The following is a 25,590-nucleotide window of genomic DNA, read 5'->3' as shown; positions in this document are numbered from 1 at the left end:
CAATTACAGAGCTGTCAAAGCTTTCGACAACATGGCCGTAGCAGGAACACATCAAGAAGTTACGCGCTGAACATCCTCAGATGTGGCTCTCTTCTGCACGCAGGCACTGAAGAACAGGGCAGCTTTGTTAGCTAGAAATTGAAGAGGTTTTTGGTTGTCTGTAAGGCAAACCTGAGTATCAGGCATATCTGATGATGGACACCGTGAGGAATTAAGTAAATTACAAACCACGCTCCTAAATCAAGTCTAAAATAAATAAAATAAATAAAATAAAATAAAATAAAAGCCAAATAAACCTGGAAGCCACTGTAATAAAGCCATTAATTCACCTCAGCCAATACACTCCAAAAAAAAAGCTACAGAAAGAGAACAACTTGAACAAGGCAGGAAACATTCACGTATTTTCCTTAGCTCCACCGAACTAGGAGTCACGGGACTTGAATTTCTTTGGAGTTCTGCTTGTTTTACAGCAATAACAGAATGAAAAACTTCCAGGACAGACGGGATCGTCAGAGCCACTGCTTAATGCACTGCACATCTTCTTGGCCCGTGGCTAGAAGCTACTATTTCAATTCCTCCAGGCACAGGCAATACAATTTCTGATGGAAGGATATTTCTGCTGCAACTCTGAAGACTGTCCTGTATTCCTGAAGCTGCAAACGTGACCAAAATACAAAAATAGCAAGGTTTTATGGCATTATATAAGAACACGCCACGGTGTTGTGACTATTTGCAACCTGGGAAAGCGAACTCAAGTTAGAAGAGGCTGAGAGAGAGGAAAAACATATGAGAAATGTGGGAAAAAACTGCAATCAACCCAGAGTCGGATTCAATTTTACAACTGTCTGACTCAATCAGCTCTCAGCCTTGGAACAGCAAACCTCAAGCCAACAACAAGCTCGCAGAAGAGATGTTGAAAAGGAGTTGTTGGGTGATTTTATTTATTTTTTGACTTTAAATAGAAATCTCCTCTGGCTTTGGCCCAGCGTACTGTCCTGGTACTTGGTTGTTGTGGTGGCTCGGTCAGAAGAGGAGGGAGAGCTGTGAGTGTACGCGATCCCACTGGCAAATCAGTAACATTTTCTGTCAACATAACCAGACAAAACCGAGGACAGAAACAAACATGGGAAAACGCTCAAATAATATCCTGGCAAAGGGAGAGCAGGGTTGATTTGCAGCAGGGCTTTTGACGACGAAACCATCAAGCTAGTCCACTGAAAGTAAAAAAAAAAACAAACAAAAACAACACTATAATGACCAAACCGATGCCTCAAAGAATCCAGATGAAGAGGATGGAAAAGGCCAAAGTTTTAGAAGTTAAGTAGAAAGGAAGGAAATTTCCCAAAGCATAAGATCATTGGATGATTCAGGGATATTCCAGTTAATGTTTTTAGGACGTCTACCTGCTTGAAGAGGAGGTGTTTTAAATTCACAAGAAATCTTAAAAACACTCCAGAAAATGAAAAGATGACAAGTCTTGGAAGGGTCTGGTGTCCAAGAGTGCTCCATAAACCCTACTCGGGTCTCTCCAGGTGAAACTATCTCCCACTTCTGAAATGCAGGAGAAATCAGGAATGCTCAAGTCCTGATCTTGGTATAACAAAGTATGAGCCCTAAGAACAATTGGAGAAGAATGTGCACGAACAGAGCAGTTCACAAGCAACTCCTACCCCTTCTAACTGACGTCCATGCTGCACTTCAGTTCACTTCTGTCGTTTATGAAGATCACAGTAGCACTTAGAGGCATCATTTTTTTTGTATCAGATGATATAACCATAAATAAAACGACTCGAACTTTCCTTTGGACTGACAATTGTTATTTCGTGGATCCGTGGGTTTCTCGGATCAATTACACATATTAATATACAAATTACATATTAAATAATGGACATGGTGTAATTTTAGGCACTTCTTTCAAAAATTAACCCAAGCGGCATGAAAACTGCATTCAGACCAACTTTGCTGCCAGTTTTTCAGCAAGTTTCTGCTTAATGTATGCAAAGAGGAAGTTTCAGAACCTTGCAGCTTGGCCAGATTTAGTCAATTTTAACAGGGATTGCAAATGGCACATCTTTGTCCATGGTTTCTCTCCCCTAGCCCCTCTCCCAAATCTCAAGAGCCCGTTCCAAGGCATGAAGACTCAATCTCCTCAATAAAACAGCTGTAAGAATCCAGCGTTGGTTAAACACCATTTTTCCCTAACCTCCTTCTCAAAAACAAAAGAAACCCGTTTTCAATCAAAGCGGGGCCAAAAAGATGAAATAAAATAAAAATCAGCCTAGGGAAGATACGCGGCATGGAAAGTTTCATCACAAACAATCAAAGTTTGGAAAAAGATAGAAAAAAGAGCAATTGAAGATTGGATTTCACTACAGAAAGTGCTACGTAGAATTAAGTCCTGTCCCTAAATCAAGGTAAACCAGGGCAAAATTTTTCAGTATCTGGATGAGCAGAAAACAGCACCTCACTTGGAAGAATCCCGCCTCTCTGCTCACCCTTAAAATAAGGGCATTCAGATTACTGCCAACATTAATGAGCTGTTTTATGTTAGCACCTGCCCTTGGGCTTGGTGCTCTGCCCTGAAATCAAGGCCAGAGGCATCAGAGAGTAACAAGTTTTTGTCACCAGACACCAGGGTTGGATGCAAACCAAGAAAACGGAGCTGCGACGCGTGATGCCCTACTCAGAGTCCTCTTCTGCATCTATTACCAAGTCGCTTGTCTTTCGAGGAGACGGCCAGTGCAAAGGGAACGGTGCTGGGAAAGGCTTCGATGCATCAAATCCTCTAGCTACAAAAATACAGCACTATCAGGGGAGAAAAAAGCTAAGCATTTACAAAGCTTGGATGTTTTTTTTCTCCATCAAAAACTGGAAGTTAATATTTAAATTATATGAAGATGTGTGCTAACATTCAACTATCCTATAAAAGACTACAATTACACACAACATACTAATAAAGTTTCATATTTTATATGTTAAACTACTCCATAGCATGAAAGAGATAAAAGATCTCCATTTGCCCCAGCGCGAGGAGCCACATTTCAAGGTGCTCTATTTTGTTTCTAGTATGCACGGCGAGTTCCAGAAAATTTTGGCACCTAAAAATTTTTTACCAGAAAAATTTCTTTAGGCTTTTCCTGCTCGTAGAGATTTCGTAACAGTGCCAACCCATAAACCACAGGGCGTTCGGTCTCTGGGAGCACGATTAGGGAAGACTGAGATCGACCTGCAGCTATGTTGGTATTCAAGATTGGTCTGTGCCCATGTTTGAGAAAGGGAAATTATGATTTAAAATATGCTGTAACTCATTCTGCACAAGACTAACCTGGGCATTAGAAGAGTCACCATCCCTGGAGGTCTTTTAAAGACGTTTAGATGTAGAGCTTAGGGGATATGGTTTAGTGGAAGACTGTTAGTGTTAGGTCAGAGGTTGGACTCGATGATCTTGAGGTCTCTTCCAACCTAGAAATTCTGTGATTAAAAGGCTGGCTCGAGCTGCAGCACTGAACTACTGTGGAGTAGTTCAATTTGAATATTTTTAGATGTTTTTGTGACAGCCTTTCTGTTATCCCAACCCAAAATCACAACCTGATGCTGTCGCCAAGCTGCTGGGTACGTCCGCTCGCTGCCCCCAGCCAGCTGCAGCCCAGGGAGCTGTCAGGGTGAATTAGGAGAGCGGATCTGGTGACGGAGCCCTAGAGTAGGCAAAAAGAGACATGCATACGCTCTGCCTACATCTTCTAAAACCACTTGAAACAGTTTTAGTTTAAGCGGGGCTCTTCCACAAGTTATCACACGCGAGCAGTGTGTTTTAGTAACCTTGCAGCAAGGCCCCAGCAGTTAAATCACGAGGATAAGGATCAGGACAGTGGGATTTCATTCTGAGCTGTCATGTCAACTCATTGTATAATCGTAGTCAAGCTGCAAGCCTGTTATTTCCTCTATTTCCCCCATCTGTATAAAAATGAGAATTTTCTACTTAATAAGGGCATTTTTACCTCTATCTGCCCTTGGCCTGAATATATTCTCTTTGCTCTTGGTTAGGGCACTGGACAATATCCATTAATCAGCTCAAACCCAGCCAGCCCAGCAAGGTGCTGGATCTGGATTTGATCTGGATTTTCCTTCCAGTCACTTGTAAACCCTCCTAAAACCTCCCACAATTCGATTTCTGCTTCAGTTTGAAGGAAAGGAAAATCTCCACTCCAGGTCACGATCTGGTTTTCTTCCTAAAAAAACAAAACCACCGACTTCCCACTGATAGAGGGTGCGTGTCAACGGAGATTTTAACCTAACTTCCACCAAAACAGGCAGCCCCTTCCTTTCCTCTTGGGTATTTCTTCCCACTTTCTGTTCCCTTGGAAGGGGAGGGGGGGAAAAAAAACCAACAACAACTAACCAACCAACCCAAAAACAGACTTAAATCAGCACCAAGTTGCATAAAGATGCCTCAGAAGAAGGCTTCAGAAGGAATTATGGCTAGCACCAAGCAGGCAGCACTCGAAATTGTCATTTCTACAGGCATTACTTCTTTTCAAGTCCTGCCTCCCAAGGAGGAGGAAGTGACAACGAAAATGTCAGTGCTGCACAGCGAAAGAATTAACTTTGTACATAAGGTGCAGGAATTACAAGAGTTGCAGGTTGCCATCTTCAGTACTTGCCTCGTGCTTCTTTCAAGCCCTGTGCCAAGCCACGGTGCAAATTTCCTTTAAAATTAATGAACTGCAGAGCTGTAAATACGTGCCAAAGCAAAGTTTTACACGGTTCATACGTATGCTTTATGGATTGACTACTGCAATTTGCAAATACGCTGGCTCTTTAAGGTGCTGAAACGACCTAAAATAGCCGGGCATGCCCTGAGTTTTAGGGAGTGATGTGGAGGGACAGGACAGAGGTGTTAAAACAAAAAAAACAGAGGAAAAAAGATGCTGTTAAAAAAGACAGGAAGAGAAACACCAGCGCTGATTGAGAACACGTTATTTTCCAATACACAAACTGCAAAAGCACACGAGATTTTTTTTTTTTTCTTCTTCTTCCAGTGAAAATACGACGGAGCCAAATGGCAAGAGAGAAACGTTTTCTATTTAGCAAGAAGAAAAACCCACCGGTAGGTACAAATGGTGTGACAAAGCATGAACCTAACTCGATAAACTCCATGGGACCGTGTTTAAACACATTTTAGACCGATCTAGAAATCACTAATTAGATTTTAATCCTCTACGTATTGTTCCAAATAAGTTTTTACCTAAATTCTCCCTTCTGAGGGGGTCTTGCAAGTAGACAAGAGTGCAGAAATGGGAAGAGAAAAAAGCAGAAGAGACACGAGGCTTACAGCCTACCACTGATATCGCTCGCTGTACTTATTTAGCAAACTTACCCGGTCCCAGAAGTGCCCACGTTAAACATAATGTATTTTCAATTCACGAAATAGCATTAGCATAAATGGCAAAGGCACGCAGGCCAGCCGAGCGCACTAATTTCCCCCGCCTTTGTTCGTTTAAGAATGCTGCAATTAAATCACTCAGTTGCACCAAGTGCTGTCACCAGGCCTTCTCTTTTGTGACTGCTACAGGAGCTGGAAGTTGTTTGTTTGGGCAACGGGACAGCTTTGGCAAAGCTTCAGTGGGTGAGAGCTCCAGATAGCGGAAGAAAAAGCTCAAAAAGACCAAAATCCAGAGTTGATTCGTGAAGGTTTTTGACCAACGCAAGGGTTGTAACAGCAACAAGTGGTGTCAGAAGTCAGTGCAAGTTACAAGTTTACAGAAAAATTAAGAAGAATTTTGGGTAATTATAGGAACGTGGCTAACAGGCACATTTTCCATCCATGCTAAGACTATTTCAGGACAACTGACAGGACCAAAATGTAAAATGCTGTGCTTTCAGCTGCATAAACGCTTTTCATCACAAGCAGTTCTCTGATGGAGGTTACGTGTCATTAACCTTTCTCTGCGACAAAGGTTATGTTTAAGACTTTTGGCAAATACCACTCAACCACGAAAGCATTATTCGGATTAATCGAAATACCAGGCCTGCCCCTAGAAGTTGCAGTGTGATGTTAAGACTTTGTTTTGGGAGGAGATACTCCGGGTGCTGTTTGGGAGAGACCTTACGAGACTGATGCTTTTTTGCCTGAAAATATCAATGGAAGAAGGCTTGGCCTCCACTCCCTTCCTGGTCGCAGCAAAATAATTTGAACAAGAGTCATCTTGACAGCTTTCTGATGAGATCAATCCGATTCCTTCTATCAGACTGCTCAGTAAAGGAACAACTTTGGGATAAGTTTGTGGACGAGTACCTTGAGAAGCTCTGAAGTCAGCCACACGCATGTTCGGATGAAATCCAACCTCTCCATGCCTTGGCTCTGCGTGTTGTGAAATGGAAAAGCAGTCTTCAATTCAGCAGGATCGGGAGTGGTTTTGCTTCCATCCCATTGCCAGAAGAATATCCTGGCCCAACAAGCTTATACGATCAATTACTATTCTATTTTCCAGCCATGTTTTTATAGCATTTATGCTTTAAAACTTCTAAAATTCTAAAAAGTTTCCTTTATAGGTGATTTGTCACGCACGTCATCATACCTTGCTTGATCTTGCACTACAGAAATCCAACAGAGTTCCAAAAATTTTGCTTTGAAAATGGAATTATGTTCACCAGTGACTACAGAAACAGTTTTTCAGTCTATCATTTAAGCATCTAAATAGCAAGAAGTTTTCTAAAGGTACTTCAAGTAGCCTTAAAGGAGGCTGTAGCGAGGTGGGGGTGGGTTTTATTTATTTATTTAAGAAGTGCTCTACCTGCTACACTACGAAAAATGAAACATCTCTATTTCTTCCAACGCTAAAAATTATAAAACGTGATAAAGATCCATCCCCCTCATATTTAATTTCCTCCCTGCAAGCACTCAGCACCTTCGCCAAAGCTCAGGGGTTGAAAAGTTGAGGGACTGACCTCACAAGGTTTCCACTGAAGCTACTGGGATGCTGCAGGAGCAATTCTCTGTGGGTAACCACAGCCCAGATCAACACCAGAACCAATTTTGAAGCCGTAAATACGTGCCCTTTGCCAAGCAGAGCGCTAGGAAGGGTTGTGTGTGACACATCCTAGAATTTGCCATTGTCATCTAGGATTAAAGACAATCTTGAGGGTATGTTCTCTTTAGGGTAAGAACTGCGTAGCTTCTATGCTTACCTGTTTATATGCTTATACCCGTTTATATTCATGGCAAAAATAAATGGATTTAACTCAAACCGACTTAACTGCAGCATAAAACCATCTCACTCACTGGATTAACTAGTTCATGTGGTTTTCTTTGAGCTAAGACCACTACGAAAGTAAAAATTCCCTGCTCATTCATTCTGGGATTCTGTGTCTGTATAATTATCAGTTACAGATCCTTATAATACTGAAAAAAACACTCCAAAATATTAGGAGAAGCGGCAAGAAATTGAGTCTTAACATTTATTAGGAATTATTCCAGGGCTATGCTCATTCTCAAATTTTTCATTTAGACAAAAAACCTTGTCCTTTTCCTGACCACAACCCTCTTATGAAATCTGGTTTCTAAATTTATTACCTCCACGATTCAGGAGAGTGACAGGGTCTCAACTCTGTCATTATTAATATCCGCAACAGGAAGACGAGGTTTGGATCTCCGCCGAGTAAAAAAAAATAAAAAATAAAAATTAATCTGTCCTTTGAATTGCAGCAGTCCTACAGTAACAGGCGATTCTAAACCTCACAAAAACCTTCCAAAATGAGTAAGGAAAGATCACAGAACGGCAACGATTGGCACAAAGGAAGGAAAACGATCCAGGGGCTTATCTAGAAAGGTCAAACATGAAAACATTTTCCTAAAACGCTGCACAATCACATGCAAGAACTTGTTGGCCCAACTCGCTCTGCATTTTGTGTGAGCAAGCCTCAAATGCTACTCCAGCAAGGAGAGCTTGTTTACCAGTAACAGCTTCAATATTAACTTCATCGAGTTCGTATCAGCGACGTTTTTACATCCACAACAGCAATTCAGAGCTGATAAGTGGAATTTCATTTCAAAGTCTCCACGCTGCTCCCAGTAAAATCAGAGAACGGTTTGGGTTGGAAGGGACCTTAAAGACCATCCCCTTCCAACTCCCCTGATGCGGGCAGATGTGGATCAACACATTTCTTGCTTTAAAACAAAATAAAGCTACACAGGTGGGTGAAGATGGCTTCTCTGTCTGTACCCCTACAGCTGCAACCTGCTGCACACCAAAGGAGCCGGTCACTTCTGGCTAAGCCACGTCCCCAACCTGTGACACTTACGGCCGTCGCAGGCACTTATCAGCCAGACATCGACCAACACAGGTTGGCAGCACACAGCTCTGGACTTGGAGCAAGTTCTAAATCCATATAAAAAAAAAAATCAAGGTATTGAGAAGTAAAACTTCACACTTTCCAACACGGATAATAATTGAATTTCCACGTCGTGCAGAAGTTTATGTTTCAATAATGGAAATCCATTCTTTTCATCATACTCCTAGGTGCCACATTCTTTTCTTCTTAAAAGTATTTTTCTTTCCCCAAAGTGAGTCACTCTGGAAAACGCCACTCGCTTGAAAGAGAACGAATTGACAAACCCAACTGTCATGAAAAATAATGTTCCCTGCTATATACTACGACTACCACATACCAAGAGCTTAAAAGTTCAATCAGAAAAGAGAAGTTCCAAATCTATTCAACAACAGCAGTTACTGGCTTCAGGGGAAGGAAATAAACATTTAAACCTGCAACTGTTCAAATAGTTTCTTCTAATACGCTGCTGAGCATATGATCTGTTTGGCTTTGCTCTAATTTGGCTGGGAAGGCTTTCACAGAACGAGGGAAAATGTTTTTGATGGCTTGTTCAAAAGGAAAAATAGCCATTTATCAGGTTATGTAAAAATCTTATACTTGTGTTGGAAACTACAGTTTGGCAGAACACATTTAATTACCACGGGCCCTTCTAGAACATGAAGTAAAAAATAACTACCTTATAATTGTATTAAGGGTTTGTCTTGGTGGGTTCGAGACAAAGATTTTAGTGAAAGGTCTCATTAAATCTTAGATCATTCTTTACACAACTCAGCTCCTCCACGGGCCTACGCAAACAAGGAGGTACAGCTCTAATCTGGAGAAAGAAAAGAAAGATGGGAAGATTTCCAAGCTTTTTATGCTCAAAAGGTAAAGGAGAACGCTTTCCCTTCACCGTTGGAAGCGTTCATTAGAAACGACAGCTATTGAAATGAAGTTTTGCAGGAAATCAACCCCCTAAAGCAGAAACAAACACTTCAAGCCCACGTATGCGACGCTGTGAATATGCGCTCTTAAATACATACCCCGCAAGACGCCAGAGAAATCACACTGTGAGCTCCATCCAGGTTGATGAAATTCCAGAATCCCTGACCTAGGAAGAAACGGGGCATCCCTGGAGAGTGGATGAGAAGTTTGGTAGATAGGGAGTGGAGAACTATGGTCCCTCATGGGCAGCAGCTCCCCCCCCCAGACCCCAGAAGTGTTGTAGGAGAAGTCTACACACCAGCCAGAAGGCAAAACAGCTCCCTTGCTATGATTTATGTGAACAAGCTGGTGGCTGGACGCTCCGATCCCAAAAAGGTGTTGCAGCCACTTGGCAGGAGAACGAAGAGAAACCACTTCAACACATAATTTAATAACAAATGCAGCTTCTGATGAAATTAATCCACTCGGGGACCCCGCAAACCAAATCTGGACACGGGTCAATAAAAAAAAAATAAATCATTTGTTGTACTTCCTCAGCGTTCCTCACCCTGACCTGAAGTTTCTCCTGTCCACTCACTTTACAACCCCTCCAAAGGACGTGCCAGTAATTGGCTACCGAGTATAAAATCATGAGAAGTATAAATTCAGAAATAGTGGCCTATTGGAAGCCCCCGAGCCAGCAAACTTGACATTTGATTCCCAGATTTTAGCACAGTCAACCCACTTTATCAACTGCAGGATGCTCAAAACTGACGCAGAAATGATGGTGTTAATTGTGTTAAAAACATTTTCAGATTTACTGCTAAGAGTAGTAGGTTTTAGAGGAGAACCATACCCTCGGTGACACTGGTTCGAAAGCGAAGAGGTCAAAACAGCTTCCTCGCCATCCCCGAGTTGAAACGTAGAGGATTTCAGGAAAGATCAAGCTTGTCAGCGTAACAGTGTTTTTCTTTTCGAAAAACAAAAATTTTAGGTGACGTTTTGTAATGATTAATTCTGCAGTTCTCAGTTTCAATTTCTGCAATTCCCTTAGAGCTAGAAAAAGTTTGCAAAGCCTCGTTTTTTTTTCAGCAATATAAAATTCTTTCACACTTGCCCTAATGTTTGCAAGATATCTGTTGTTTTTTTTTTTCCTTTAACAAGCAATTTCTGCTAAAAAAAATAATTTTTTTTGAGCCAATAGGGGACTCGGGTTTTGATTTCTTTATTTGTTTATTAGTGCTGGGCTTAAAAAAAAAAAAAAAAAAAGCAACTTCTCTTTTATAATGGGTTATTTGAAGCTGTTCAAGGTTTTGGCATATCAGAATAAATGTCAGGCAGATAAATCACCAACACACCTCGTGAAACTCGCTGCAGAACTCGCAGTAAACAAGCTGGGACATCTGGTTGCAATTATGATCCGTATTACCACAGAAATCAGAAGCTCCAGAAACGAACCGCAACCTCGTTATGCTACGTACTGTACATGCTGAAGGATGGTCCCTCTCCTCAACAGCTTACAACCTACGTGTAGGACGAGACAAAAGGGATTCACGGCGAGAAAAAGAGGGATTCACAAGAGGAAAGAGGCAGCACCACGGGCAGTGCCCTCGGCACACCACAAAACAGCATCAGGTAGGTATCACAGAGGATGTCGAGAGGACTTAAAGAATAAAAAAAAAGAAGCTTTGAGGATGTTTAGCTACAAAATATGTTGTCACTGCTGTAAGGGTCCCCAGCAGCATCTCCCTGAGAGGAAATGAAGGAAACCATCCTACCGTTTGCTCCCTGCAGGAGTGGAACTGGGCTCACTGGAGTCAGTGGAAGATTTCCGTGAACAACCAGGCCCAGGACAGTACAGTGTAAAATGTTCTTCCTTAAAAGAAACGCTTTGCTATCGTTGCCATCAACGTTTACAGAAAGAGTTTGTTTGTGGGGGGTCTCATAGCAAAGTCTGTGCCACCTGCCCAGCTGTTTCTAACTAGTGGTTGACTACCAAAAACACGTTGGTGAGGTTTACAAGGCAGAGCAACAACTTCATAAATAATTATATTACGATTCTGCTGGTTGCAGATCCTTGTGATTGAAAGCCCTAAATGTTTGCTGGACCTGGGACCTAGTCATGCTACCAGAAGTGCTACTGCTGTGTAACTGTCGTATACTCACATCATTCCAAACCACAAAGATAAACTAAAAAGAAACAAAAACACACCAAAAGAACTACACGAGAGCCTGACAGTGAAGAAATCCCTGCAGAAGACATCTCAGAACAGATTTATGCTTGAGGCAATGTTTTTCTGTGCTACTACGATTAACACAGAAGACGAATTTTATCTGAAAAGTTTGGCCTTACTTCAGATCTCCTCACCTGGTCCCCACAGCACAGATAATGGTCAGGATGAAGCTGCCCTAAAATCCGGCTTCCTGGGCAGCTCTTGCAGACTGAACCTCCCCCAGCTACACGACTATTAACCCCCAACTTCTTCATTTCAAAGAACACACACTTGAGATGCAGGCACACGTTTTGCTGCAGTTCAGACACATCTTCACAGAAACTAAGAGAAATCTCTGAAGATTGGGATCCTATCTAAATCTTCACGTACTGGCTGAATCAAAAAGCCATGATTGCAGTGACAAGAGGATGCTGCTGGTATGGACTGTAAGCAAGAAGGAAGATTAACAGGAGTGGGACAGAAGTCTTAGATCCACGTTTTCATTGACATTAAACACTAGATGGGAACAAGCAGCTTTCTTACAAAGATAATCACGCAAGTGCTCCTGTTAATGAGAACACCAGCAGAAAAAGAAGAAACCTTGGTACCCATCACAATTAAAATTATCTGAACACACACTAAGTGACTCCTAAGTACTTCAAGATGCGTTAAGGTGGGGTTATCTTTTTAACAGCAAAACGTAAACTGGGTCATCTATTCCAAATGAAACCATTTACATTAATTTTTTTTATAATCTTCCTGTCATAGACTACTAGGATTCAAAACACAGTTGACTCAATGCCAAAGAGGCTGCATTGAAAAATGTCCTTTATGAGGTTAGAAAATTAAAATATCATCCCCCCCTCACTCCAAACCTGCAGCTGTGTATGGGATGATGGCATAATTGGCAACACAATTCTCATCAAGGTGCTTTATATACAAGGCAGAGAAAGGAACTTGCAGCACACAGGCAACTCGCATGCAGTCAGAGGTCAAATGAAGGAGAAGAAATCGGTGCGAGGATGTTGGCTGTGTGGTTTCTGGGTTAAGGAGGTTCGTGAGAGGAAAAGAAACAGGCTGCAAAGGATGAGAAGCAGGACAAGGTTAACTGTGGGAAAGGGTAAACTGCTGCTCGTGTTGTGTGTAGTTTTCACTCCTGCAGGATCACGAGGAAGGAAAGGAAGGAGGGGGGCTTGAAATACAGAGCTTATAAAAGCCTGCAGACCTACTGCTGCTGTGCAAGAGGCTACAAAATATGCACAAAAAAAATACAAAATAAGGTAGGTAACTGTGGCATCAAGTTATATAATTCTAAGTTAACACGTACAATGATTATCTTAGGCCTCAAAATTTCATATGAAAAGTAAAGATTGTAAAAACCAGGCTCCTGCCTCTTTTCATCCTAAATGAATGATGGATTATTTCATTAGACTTGCTTCAAGAATTATGTAGTATTTAAAAGACATAAAAGCAAGTTTTCAATTCTTTCCTTCTTTCAGTACGTATCCTGTAAAATCATAAAAGCCTACAAAACTATACCAAAATAAAACATTACAGAAATCATTTCTGGAAGTTCTTCCACATCTGCTCAAATCTCACTTTTTTTTTTTTTATATCAATTTGTGTTGCTGTTTTCAAAATCTCTGTTGCACATGTACCTGAAGCTTTAAGAAAGATGACAAAGGGCTTAATTCCAATAACATAAAAATATGGATAAAAATAAATATGGATATTAAAATAAACATGGATCAATATAAAAATAAATATGGATAAAAATATGCCATTTACTCTACCCATCTTAGTGTGTTTAAGTTTCATCTACAGTCCAGTGTTTTATGCAAGCAAAGAATATTAATTAACCATGTGCACACAAACAGAAGGACTACTCCAATTTTCCAACAGGAGATGGCATTTATTTTTTCCCCTTTCCTGGATGGGTTATTAGAGAGCTCTTTACAAAAGCTTCATATGAAGATATTTAATTCACCAGGAGAAACGATGGCACTTCAACTACTCGTGAAAGAAGCAATAAAAATAAGTGTGGGAGCGTGCCAAGGGAGTTGTTAAGAGAACGGTTCAAGAAGGAGCAAAGGGGGGTGGAAATGTAGGAAGAGACAAGAACATACGTAGGCAGAAACCTTGAGGATTTGCATTAAGAAATGCAAAGTCGATGGGAAAGAAGTAAAAAGTCATCTGGGGATATGTTACCAGACGAGCTGTGAGGGAAGGGAAGGCGGTGACAGTTGGGATGGACTTCACAGGTTAAGCGAGTGAAGAGGGGAAAAAACTCTTTGCACTAAGGCAGAAATATATTCAGGCATGACTACACGACTAGAAGCAAGATGAATGAAAACATGTGGTGCAGGTAGCAACGAAATCTGCCGTGAAAACCGCTCTACAGTCACAAGCTGAAGCACAAACCGCAGAACGAAATCTGCTTTGGAAAACATTTTGAAAGCAATTTTCTCCAGCAACTGACAAGAAGGAAAAGCACGTACCTGCTGGGACTTCCAAAAGGAAAAAAAAACACGTTGTAAGGAACAATTTAATTGCTTTCTCTTCTCTGTCTAAATAAACAGCAACCCAAACAACTGTTTTCTGACACATTTCCCTTCTGGGCATAACCCGAACACTGCAGTGGTCTGCCCCAAGCATATAAACCAGAAGCCAGAAAGAAGATGAGTGCGTTCCTGCGAACGCACCGGGCTCCACGTAACCTCACCTTACACAGAAGCAGGAATGTGTTTCGGGTACACGGCACTACATCACAGAGGCATGCTCTTTTACTGCCTCCAGAAGGAGATCCACACGCACTGTCACAGCCTGCAGAAGTATTTTTTGGCAGGCCACCCGCGGCACGAGCTTTAATATTCCCTAGGGATGCTTCCAGCGGCTGGATTTCACACAAGATCCAAATAAATAGGATATGTTATAACAACAACTGACTTGCAAAGTATTACTTAGATTTATCAAATCAAGGAACGTGGTAGATACTATTACCGTTAGTAAGATATTGGATTTTGTTTTTATTACAAATAAAATAGTTTAGGGAGGATTTTTACATGCATACCCAGCTAAAAAACCACGCATCTGGCATGGGGAAGAGAGCAAGCACCAATCAAAAGGCAGTACATAGTGTAAAAAATATTGAAACCCTTTTTCTTAACGATATGTCATGAAGTCTTTTGTATTCTTCAGACAGAAGATCTGAAGAATTCAGATCTCAGAGAGATCTGTAACCAACAGACCAACCACAGAAGGTCACAAACTACTCACAACATCCAGGAAAAACGTTTGTCAACCTACCAGGAAAGGCGTACACCATAATATGTTACAGAAATTGATCTCTAGGCTACTCTCTTTTACCACAGAAGCCTTGAGTTTGGAAGGAGCCTCTTCAGCCCATCTAGTCCAAATTTCCTCCTCAAGAGCAGGAAATTTCCACCTAAGAGCAGGATGCCGTATCCATACAGTAACAGCAAAGAATAACATATGCACGTTCTCTGAAAATACGTATAGCTCTTGAATAACAGAGCCTTTAAGGAATATTTATTCCAACGTTTTAAATTGAAAAGTGCTTTGTCAAATGGGCCACTGCTTCCTAAGGTCTGCCAAATGGTTTAGAGAAGCTAAAAGACTCACTTGCCACCCCGGATGCGATTCCGTACAGCAGTCCTCCTCCGTCTGGTTGCTGCTGAAAGACGTGGGTCCCCGGAGGAGGGCTTCTTTCTTGTCTAATGAAATTGTAGAGCAGAGTTTTCACGAGCCTGCTGGTATACGGGAGACTGCAAGGAAAAAGAACAGGCAGCTCAGGTCGACTCGCAAGTCGCGAAATTTGGCTCGGCTACGCGCTTTTGTTCACTGGAAGGAGGATGTGCTTCGACCTCGGCTCTTTTTAAAAGTCCCAGTGATTATTTGAGGAATAACAGACACTCATCATCTCACCTGGGAGTCAAGTCTAATCAACTACACCATGAAAAGCAGGCAAGGTGCATAGCGGTCTTGGGTTTTGACCATGCACTGACTTTAACAGGATGCTGTAGGAGCACCTTCAGGAGCACAGTTGCAGAAATATTTTGTTTTTAACACTACTTTTAAGTCAATTTAACTATTCTACTCTTCTACCCCCAAGACGACTGTAAAAATATCAATGCAAGGGGAAAAAAAAACACTATATTCATTTAGTTTTCCTTCCATGCTTTGATTTTATAGGATAGGTAACAACAGAATTCCTGCACCCCCCCCAATATGTGGCTTTGTGTGGCTGGGGTGAATAAGCAAGGATGAACGAAACACAGAACCTCATCCCAGTGATTCTGAAAAAGGAACATGAAATTGGTTGGATTTAAATAAGTCTTCAGTATTTTAAAAAAAATATTCCTGAAGAAACACACAGTTGGTTCCTATTCCCATTTAATTGGGAGGTGAACAGAGCAGGGCTGTGTTATGATGATCTTCAACTCTCCTCACCCCATAGCCTTTGAGCTCTTCACGTTGCCCTAGATCCTCAGCACCTACACTTTCCAAGTGCCTCCAGAGGCCAAACAACAGCAACACGTCCTAAAAATCTGTCTGCGTTTAAAGGTGCTCATTTGATTTCAAGGTAAAAGAGGACAAAATGGATAAAGATCACCACGATGAAGCGTTTAAACAAGACCTACTCGCCAGAACAAGTGATATTACTCACTTTGTAGCTTAAAACTCAACTTTGCATGTTATTTGCCAGCTTCCAAGAAGCTATTTCTCTGTATCACATGAAGGATCATTAGGTTCAGGTTCTCTAGACCAGAATATTCCAGGAAAAGGCCCGCAGCTGACCCAAAAACCATCCTGATAAGTAAAAAACTGTTTAAACTGTTTAAATGAAATCCCTCTCAAAAAAAAAAAAAAAAAAAAAAAAAGATGGTTTCCAAAACACTTTTCCTGAAGTCAGAGCTGTAAGATTTAAACCCCAGGCCTTCCAAAAAAGCCTTTACAGATGGTTTTGTGTTCTGTCTTTTTCTGAGGAGAACAAATTACTATCAAAATATATTCCACTGTCTTTTGTTTTCAAGTCCAAACAGCCTAAACAAGCCATCAGAAGCTTTTTTTTTCCCTGCTATTTGGTCCAGAAGCACACAGAACACGACGTACCATCGACCATGCATCAGGTATTTGTGGATGAGACTTTCTCGCAGAATTTCCTTGTGAAATAACTGGCAGGAGAGGAAGACGACGAGCGTTGTCACAGCTTCCAATGAAATGCTGTAGGTAATATCTCTGCAGGAAAAAGGGAAAAATTTGGAAAGATTAATCTGCAGGCTTTGTTTACTGACTGAGTTACAAGAACACTTAATGGCTTCACTGGAGGTTGTGCATTTGACAGCAAGCCTCAACTGGGAACAGCTAACCAACAAATTAAACTCACCAGGAAAAAGCCACATCACTTCACACAGATAATGCATTATTTTTTATTGCTGCAAGCATTTTTTTTTTTTTTTGATATGCCAGAAAACAACATGAAAACATCACAGCGTTGCCCAGAACAGTCCACCTGCGATTTTCGGAGTGCACTTCACACTAAAAATACTAAATAGATCTCAAAAATACGTCCTTTGTCCTGTTAAAATTGTCATTGTAAGTCTGGGAAATGGTCAGCTAGCCAAACACCATCCCACCTGCCTGGAAGAACGGATCCCTAAGAAAGGGATGTAACACACAAATGCAGTGCACTTAACAGTTTTTAACAGTTAAAAACCACGTGTAAACAACACTAATTACTCCTTCAAATAACAACAGCTTAAAAACAACAGTGAAGTAAGTTAGCAGAAAGGAGTGGCTGACACAGAAGTCTTCCCTCATCTCAGGATTAGAATTGGAGTGGTCTTGATCAAAACAATTCATTGAATGAAATCAGTTCTGTTTTCAGCACTTTCAGGTACTTTAATATTGTACAAATGTGAATATTACACTGTAACTAACACGCGTTACTGTAAAACACAAGGACGAGCCGCTTCATACGTACGTCGTGGTGTGAAAATAGCTTAAAATAAACTCTTCTGGAGAAGCTCTAGGTCAGAGTTTGAGGAAAGTGACTGTTAGTTATTTGTTCAACGGCAAGAGCAAATGGGAAGCACGATTTCCTGGATTGCAGTCCAACGCGAGCCGCACTGCTTGCGATATAAAAATGTTTTGGAAAGTGAAGGTTACACAAACTCACTGCTCCTATTTTTTCTGGTGTGCTTTGAGTCTTTGAATCCCTAACACTCCACATCAGGAAGCGACTTACTGCTTAAATGACACTCTTCCTTCAAATCCTGAGGTACGTTTTAATGAGGTTTTGTAAGGTACCTTACTTTTTGCCCACTACGGAGGAAGTCGGCCAGGAGAAATGCTGATAATTACATCGGGCCAGGGGTTACGCTGTGATCTGGTTCCACTGCACGTTCGTCTGCGCCAGGAGCAAGACCGAGCTAGGAACAGTTCCCAGTCCCTCACCCAAGCTGTGATGCTTTGGGCTCAGCTACCCACGCCTGTCCCAAGCAAAGCAGGGAAGAGCTACTGATTATCACAACGTCAGCCCCCAGGAAAACAACACTTCCTAAATTTGCTCCTATCAAAAGAAACCCAAAAACTTGGGAGAAATATTTTTTAGGTATACGAAATGCCATAAAACTTATTACCGAGGCTGAGAGAATACTAGGATGTCTTCAAAGCTGAGTTCAGCATGACTTGATGAATGAAAAGGCTGACTGGGTGACAACATCCAAAATACCTGGGTCACTTTTTGTTGGGAGGAAACAAATTTTACAGAGGCTACATCATGCTGGCTCTCGGTTCCAGGTGTTTCTTTGCTTATTTTCTGACAAATCACACAATTGAAGTGTGAATTTGAAGAGATATCACAAAATTCTTCATTTCTTTAAGCTGAATCATATAAAAATAAACAAGTTACCGTATTGTATTGTGTTTTTTTTTTTTTTTTTTTAATAATCTGCTTTCAACAACCTTATAACTGAATGAGAACAGTTAATAAATTCAGATAACTCACGTTCCTTATTTTCTTTCTATTCAAACCCCAATTAAGGGGCATTGAACTGGGGATTTTCACTCAAACTGGAGTCCCAGTATCTGTGGTGACCCCCTAAGCTACAGACACCCTTAACTTAGCAGCACAAGGATAAAGCTTCAGAGCAAAACATTCTCCACCGGGGTTAAATGCACAGTTTTCTGAACTCCAAACATCTCAAAAGGGTCACAGGAACTACCAGGAACCTCTTTTAACCTCAAAGGAAACGCTGTTTATTTATATTGAGAGACTATAGAATGGGGGAGCGTTGATTTTTTTTTTTATTCAAAGCTATCACTCTCCTAATGGACTTCCTCTTCAAGTTGCCTGCTTGCAGATAAGGAGGAAACTAGAAATGATGAACTCACGTCTCAAGCGCACGTAGGAATCATTCATCTGTTTCAGAAAACCAGAAGAACTGCATGACGTTCGGAGTTTCGATGGAGTTTCAACGATTCATTAAATCAAATGACAAAAACTCGAAGAAGTCAGCACCTACACGCCAGGCTATCCAGCTGCGTATCGTTCCCTCAAAAGGTTTTGTCAGCTCGAGCTGCACGAGGATTTCCCCTTGCCCTTTTGCAGCTCTCGCAGAGTTATTTCAAACGTGACACAATGCCGAGGCTGCGTTTGCGAGTTCCAAATGTTTTAAGGAGATCTGTGGCCAAAACCCTAATCTCGAACAAAAATAAAACAGGAAAAGGGCACACAAGCAGCCAGTTAAGGCGACTTGTTTGAGCAGTAGTTCTCTACGCTGCAACAATTTGAGCACTTGCCATTACTTGCCTGCAGCCACAGACAAGTGGACAGCTCCCAAGCCTCCTGGAATTTGTTTTTTTTCCTATTCAAAATTAAGAAGTGGATGGGTATTATCCACCAAGAACTTCAGCAGCTGCTTTCTGCGCTCACCGCATCATTCAGCTTCGTTCCCTGCCTCGGAGAGAGGTCTGTGAAAGAGGACCCGAGATTAAGATCGAAGAAAATCTCTGCTAGGAGCTTCAATTACTGCTCCGAAGACACAGCCTCCTGTAAACACGTTCATTAACACCTCAGTGAAATGCAACTATTTCAACACCTTCACAGAGGCCGAGAGCTTATAAATTAGTTCACACCTACAGAGCAAACAGGCTGAAGGGTCAGAAACAAAACCTCTGAATTTCAGCTTGCATCGCTATACCAAACCCTCTCCCTGTTTAAATATTTTCCTGAACTTTCACCCAGGCAGAGATGTTTACTCGGAGCATTAAAAGGTTAAAAGGTAACTCGTTTTCTAATTTCGGAGAGTTGCCAAAAGGGCTGATTCGTACAAAAAAAAAAAAAGCCTCTCAAATCATCCAGGAACCAGGTTTCATTTCCCTGCTTCCTGAGGGCCCAGCAGAAAGGTGAAAGAGGAGTCACCGCAGAGAATAGGATCGGTTCTGAAAACTGAAAAGCAAGGAGAGCGTCTGGTTATCAGTCTCAGGATGCAAGCGCAACTCAAAATGAGCACTCCTTCCTCTTGGAATCACTCCTAACTTTACACCCGCTGATGGCAAGAGTGCAGCGTTGCAGCCAGTGCTACGGGACATTAATTACAGCTCACTTATGCTCGAGGAAAGCAAAGAGCAGCTCTTAAAGCACCAAAAGGACACACGGTTGACTTCAATCCCTTGGTGTCTTCGCTACCCAGACCAGAGAACAAACAAAGTACTAGAAAGCGGGCGTTTTTCAAGATGTGTCCAGTATCTTTTGTAAAAAAAACAGGGCTGAAAACCACACAGAGAAAGCACATTATCGAGAGCTTGATTACACAGCAAAGCACACGATAAATGACACTGACCTCTGCTGCTGCAGCCTGGGATTAAAAAGCCTGTTGCAAGGTGAATGTGAGTTAGCAATTTGCAGTGAAAAAGGAATAAAATTAGAAGAAAAAAAAAGAATGTGACAGATAAAGATTCTTCTGCATAGGACTTTTAAACACGTAAGAGGCCACGCGTCTGCCACCAGAAGAAAGGATCTAAGGGTGATGAAAATTCTTCAATCATTTAAAAAAACTTGAAAGACTGATTTATTGAACAAAAAACCAGCTGAGTAAAGGTGTTCCTACTCTGCCATGCTGTTGAGCAAGCAGTCCCACAGCAGATCATGGTTCATGGTCACATCGAACAGCACACATGCAGCCAAACTTGCTCATTACTCACTCCAGAGGCAAAAAGGAAACATCCCAGGCCTGGTCTCACCAAAAAACACAACGCAAAACTTCTCCGAGGACGATGAACATTTTGCTCTGCTGCGCCACGAGGTACAGCAGCAAGCAAAGCTGCCTTCATGCTCAAATCTCTCCTACACAGAGCACAGGAGCCTAAAACCTTGAGGATCTCCAGTGCCAAGTAACACCGACCTCTCAGTTTGGATCCTTTTGCTGGCTTCAACCTAAGTTTCAACAGAGGGAAGTGTCCCTTTGATGCTCAGACAGAGTTGCCAAAAACGCTCAAATAGCTCTTCAACCACTGGAGCTACTACAATTGTGATAAAAGTTCCTTGAATGTTTTCTTTTTTTTTCCGAAAAGTAGAACTAAACATTTCTCATTATCTTTCAACAGCATTGTTCGGACCCAGTGATCATTCCACGGAGCTTTATAATCAGCCATCGCTCCGTTTTTCTTGTTAAATTTGACTTTTAAGCTGCCAGGAAGCGTGGGGAGCACCCTTAAACGAGTCAAACACGGTTAACATTTAATCGTGGAAGTCACTAAGATCGCAGCCTAAAACAATTTCAGCTATAAAAAAAATAATGGAATGCAATAGAAACATCAACTCACTTCTCCTGGCACTACAGGGTGCTACATAACGGTGATGTAACCAGATCACAGCATTTCATTTTTCCTCCACATGCATTTGCAGTTTTTAATGAAGTGAAAATGTACTGATAACAACCAGATGTGCAGTCATGTAGAGCAGCCCTTAACAAGCTGCTGAAAGAAACCTTCCTAATTTCAAGCCCTGGGAGCTCCGTTGTGCAACAAAACGCGATGGTTTCTACGTAAAACTCATACAATTAAACGCTCGGGTTCTATCTTTTTGCTGACTGTGCAGTTTGGGTCATTAATGTAGACTCCTGGGTGTTAACAAGACCAAAGAAGCAGCAGAGTATCCATAACGGACCCAAGGGAGCCATAAATCAAACATCAACGTGCTGGAACACGAGCGTTATAGTGGACTGCACAAGTCTGATTCCTGAAACGCAATAACGCTGCAGCTCCTATAAAACTTCTCAAAATTAAACGTTAATATGGGAAACCTCTCCCCACTGACATTTTGTGCAACGCAGCGGAGCCTGCTATTCAAAAGGGTTATTCCGGATCCTTTTAGTGACTCTCAGATATCAGACCACAATGCTGCAGAGTCCAAAAGCAAAGCTAGCAGGGCTGTTACGCAGCTACCTCTGCTCTGCCATTTTGGATATGGGGATGGTCTTCCATTCCTGAAAAATAATCTCAGCATTTAAGTGAAGGAGAGGAAAAAAAAAACAACTTTCAACCTGGATTTACCTAGACAGCTGCTGCCAGCTGTACTCCTTCCTGAAACTGCATCTATAGAACCCGAGGGACACACTAATGGTGACAATCCTCTGTTAAGACTATCGAATGCTCCAAACAAAAACTTTCCTGTTCTGAATTCAGTTTGAAAGACAGACTCAGCATGGAGATTTGAATGATCTGTCACAACAAAGTCATCTTTACTAGCAGCTTTACAGGCACACGCTCTGTCAGGAGCATCGCTGTAAGCCGCCGAAGCTGCCTATCCTCTAGCAAGTGGCCCTAAACCCCGCTATGGAAATCATTACAAATCAAAATATTTCACGGAGGCCACCCAGACAATCTATTCTTTCCCAAAATTCACAGGCTTGGTTTAAAATTTGCTTGGTTTAAAACTTGCTTGATTTATTCCGGCTAGGCAGGAAAGGAACTACCCCTCTGATAAAAAGCGGGGACATAATTTACAGAGTAAACATGATCTAAGAGAAAAGAAAGTAAAAAGTAATCTCTAATCTTTTCCTGTATCTACTTTTCCTTACTTCCCCTTCCATGATGCAGGCAAAAGGTGTTAATTAAGGCATTACAACATGGTAAATATTTTATGCTGGTGAACAAGACCATAATATGCATTTTCCTAAGTTTTATTATCCCACTTATTGCTGTTCAACCTACGGCTCACACTGCAATGAGATGTGGAATCAACACACCTCAGATAAAGCAGATGCATCGAAAAAGCAGTGTCAACAGATCAACTTTGCTCTGGAGATGCAAAACTCTTTGAGTTTTATGTTCTCTCAAATGCTCCGTTTAATAAACGGAGAGGGTTTTCTGTTTTAATAAACAGAAAGGGGCTGGAAAAATAAAAAAAAAAACAACAAAAAAAGGCAACTTACAAGAGGGGAATTTCAACAATGAGCTGGATGAGGCAACACAGCAACTCTTCTATGAGGTCTTCACACTCTGTTCCTGAAAAAGAAGCATACCAAAGGTTTCCTGGATTTTCAAACACTAAAAGAAAGCATAGATTTAAGCACAGATCCAGATGATCGACGTTTTAATTTAGGGACAAACACCAGAAGGGGAATTCTATTTAAGATGACAGCATTTTTGCTTGAAATGGAACACACTTAGGATCGTCACCAGAGAGTACAGCAATGCTAGGGGGGCTTTTATATATAAAAAAAAAACTAATAACATTTGGATACGTTAAATTAGATACTGGTATCATCGGATGTGTGCTAATATCGAACATATCAAGCTTTACTTCACTACTTACCTATCTCTTATTAAATGGTGTTTTAATTAACAGTTTGACAGATTGATCACTAGGACTATAACCGGCCCACAGTCCAAGTCTCCTCTCAAAATTCCCTGCACTCCTTGTATTTCCCCACCATTTTTCCCCCAAGTGAAGAATAAGCAGAGACAGATTAAAAAAAATAGCTTCATTCATCTAAAACATGCTGAACAATATTCTAAACGGTGGACTTTCAAACGAATCCAGCCTATAGCACCCATCACTGCTACTCTTAAGTCCACAAAATATTTTGCAACAACACAGGTTTCCTTCTGGAAGAGAGATTTTTTTAAACACATTTCAACGAGAAGTAAAGATTCTTGAATTTTAAAAGCGCAAAATTATTCTCAGCCGATTTACAATGCAACTAAAAATTCATGGGATGATCAACAATTATTTGAAAGCTACAGCTATCGGAAGCAACGAAACCGGCAGTGTTTTAAATCAGCCCTGCAGTTTTTCAATGCAAGTGGAACAAAAGAGTTCCTCGCCAGAGGAAAAAAGTTCATTAAGCCATTTGACGATGGCATATAATAAGAAGTAAGAGAAGATGCATCCCTTGGCTCAGAAGGAGTTTTTTAATGCTCTCAGAATAAAATAAGACGACACACATGACACGAAAGCGCAGGGTTTTATGGTGCTGAATGCCTGAGAGCACAGTTTTTCCTTCTGCGCTGCCAAAGTGGCATTACAGCACAACGATCACACAAGCGCTTGTTGATATTGTATTTTCAGATCAACGGGTCGTGCAATAAACACAGCACTATAGCCGGGTTATGGCAGTGTCACTCCGTTTAACCCAGGTTGTTCTCAATTCCAAACACTTAATTTTAAGAAGCACGCCGGGGGGAATATCCACGATAAAGCACAAATTATTTCTTTCCACAATGGGTTTATTAAGATCGCATTAAAAATCGTCACCTAGTGAACTGCACATTCTAAAGGAAATCAGTTTATTTTTTATCATGGAAACATGGTTTCCTTTATATAGGATCCCCCATGAGTAATAACAATGCAGCTCCTGTTAGGAAAAAGACATCAAAATTAAAAAAAAATGAGCATCTAAAAAAAATGCTTACAGAACAAGTTCTGAAAAGTTAGCTAGCTAAGTATTCGAGGGCTTTCCCCCACACTTGATACTCAAAATAAAGGAAGAAACTACTAGGTTGGCACAATCACGTAGAATGGAAGATGTTCGCCTCTCCTGCTGTTCTCAAATTACTTTTTCCTCCCCCCCCAACAAACTTAATTGCTGTAATCAATGTCATTCAGCTCCAATAATTAATGTATCCTTTCCCCCCATCGGGGCGCAGGCGTTCTCGTTGAATTCTCGTCTTTCCGAGACAATGACCCGGAGGCGTGCCAAATCTATAACGTGAGAGAGGGCTGTAAACACAGAACACAGCGTTTTCAGAAACAGCAGCCTTCAATAGCAGGATAAAGACAACACACACAATGCTCCTTCGTGTTAATAGATCGCATACTTGGATCAAAAGACCCATGTAAAGCCTCGGGGGGGAAAAGAAGCAAAGGGTGAAGCTGTCCGGACAAGATTAGAGCACGCTTGCACAGAGCAACACCAAGCACATCTTCTAAATTATCGTGGTGAAGAAGCAACTGCAAAGAGACACGGTTTTAAAAAAGGCCAGTATGCATTTTTCACCAGCCGTATTTAAGTCCTGAAACAGCAAAAGATGAATGGTCTATGCTAGTTTAACTTACTCCAGTCCAATTTAGCCCGGCCCAATTTAGGATTTACTAATATCAAGAAGTTTTAGCTGAAATTAAGATGTGATTTAAGTCTGTAAGCACTTTCCTACAACCAAAAGTTGCGCAATACCTTCCGAAGTTATGCGCAAATTCCCAGTTACGGATGAAGGGGTAAAGGCTGTAAATTCCCGGCCTAAGGAACCAACTGAAAACTGCCAAAAGGAGCAAATTTCTATTAATGATCTGTTATTCTGGAAGGGGATCAAGACGTTCAGAAAGAGTGAAAGCAATGAACTGCAAAGTCTGGGAGGCGATTCTCCCAGATGAGACAGTTATAAAATGCTACCTAAATAGTGGATGTGTCATACATGACAAAACATTTCTCAGTAGCCAGTGACAAGGATGTTTTTCATAGATCATTTCTGTCATTTACATTTCTGCCTGAAATACCAAACATTACACAGCAGGGACTGACACTGTGACTGCAGAGCGAGCAGATCAACGTGCTGACGCTGCACATAGGCTCTCTGAGCTAACAGGTGCTGTATTTACACTCAAAGAATGCTACTA

General features: G+C 41.4%; 1 protein-coding gene across 3 annotated transcripts in view; it reads right to left on the bottom strand.

Annotated features, from left to right (window-relative positions):
- The window catches only part of DYM (dymeclin), a 157,076-nt gene that overhangs the window by 116,479 nt on the left and 15,007 nt on the right, over window positions 1-25,590 (bottom strand). For all 3 annotated transcript variants that reach the window (XM_082782842.1, XM_082782841.1, XM_082782843.1), the window contains 3 exons: window positions 22,907-22,979; window positions 16,581-16,706; window positions 15,090-15,232 (listed from right to left, as the gene is read on the bottom strand). In XM_082782842.1, coding sequence (XP_082638968.1) covers window positions 15,090-15,232; window positions 16,581-16,706; window positions 22,907-22,979 — 342 coding nt within the window. The remainder of the gene's footprint in view (window positions 1-15,089; window positions 15,233-16,580; window positions 16,707-22,906; window positions 22,980-25,590) is intronic.

Source organism: Aythya marila, assembly GCF_965140915.1.
Source record: "Aythya marila genome assembly, chromosome: Z".
NCBI classification, from domain to species: domain Eukaryota; kingdom Metazoa; phylum Chordata; class Aves; order Anseriformes; family Anatidae; genus Aythya; species Aythya marila.
The sequence above is the reverse complement of the archived record's forward strand: the minus strand, read 5'-3'. Positions and strand labels throughout refer to the sequence as shown.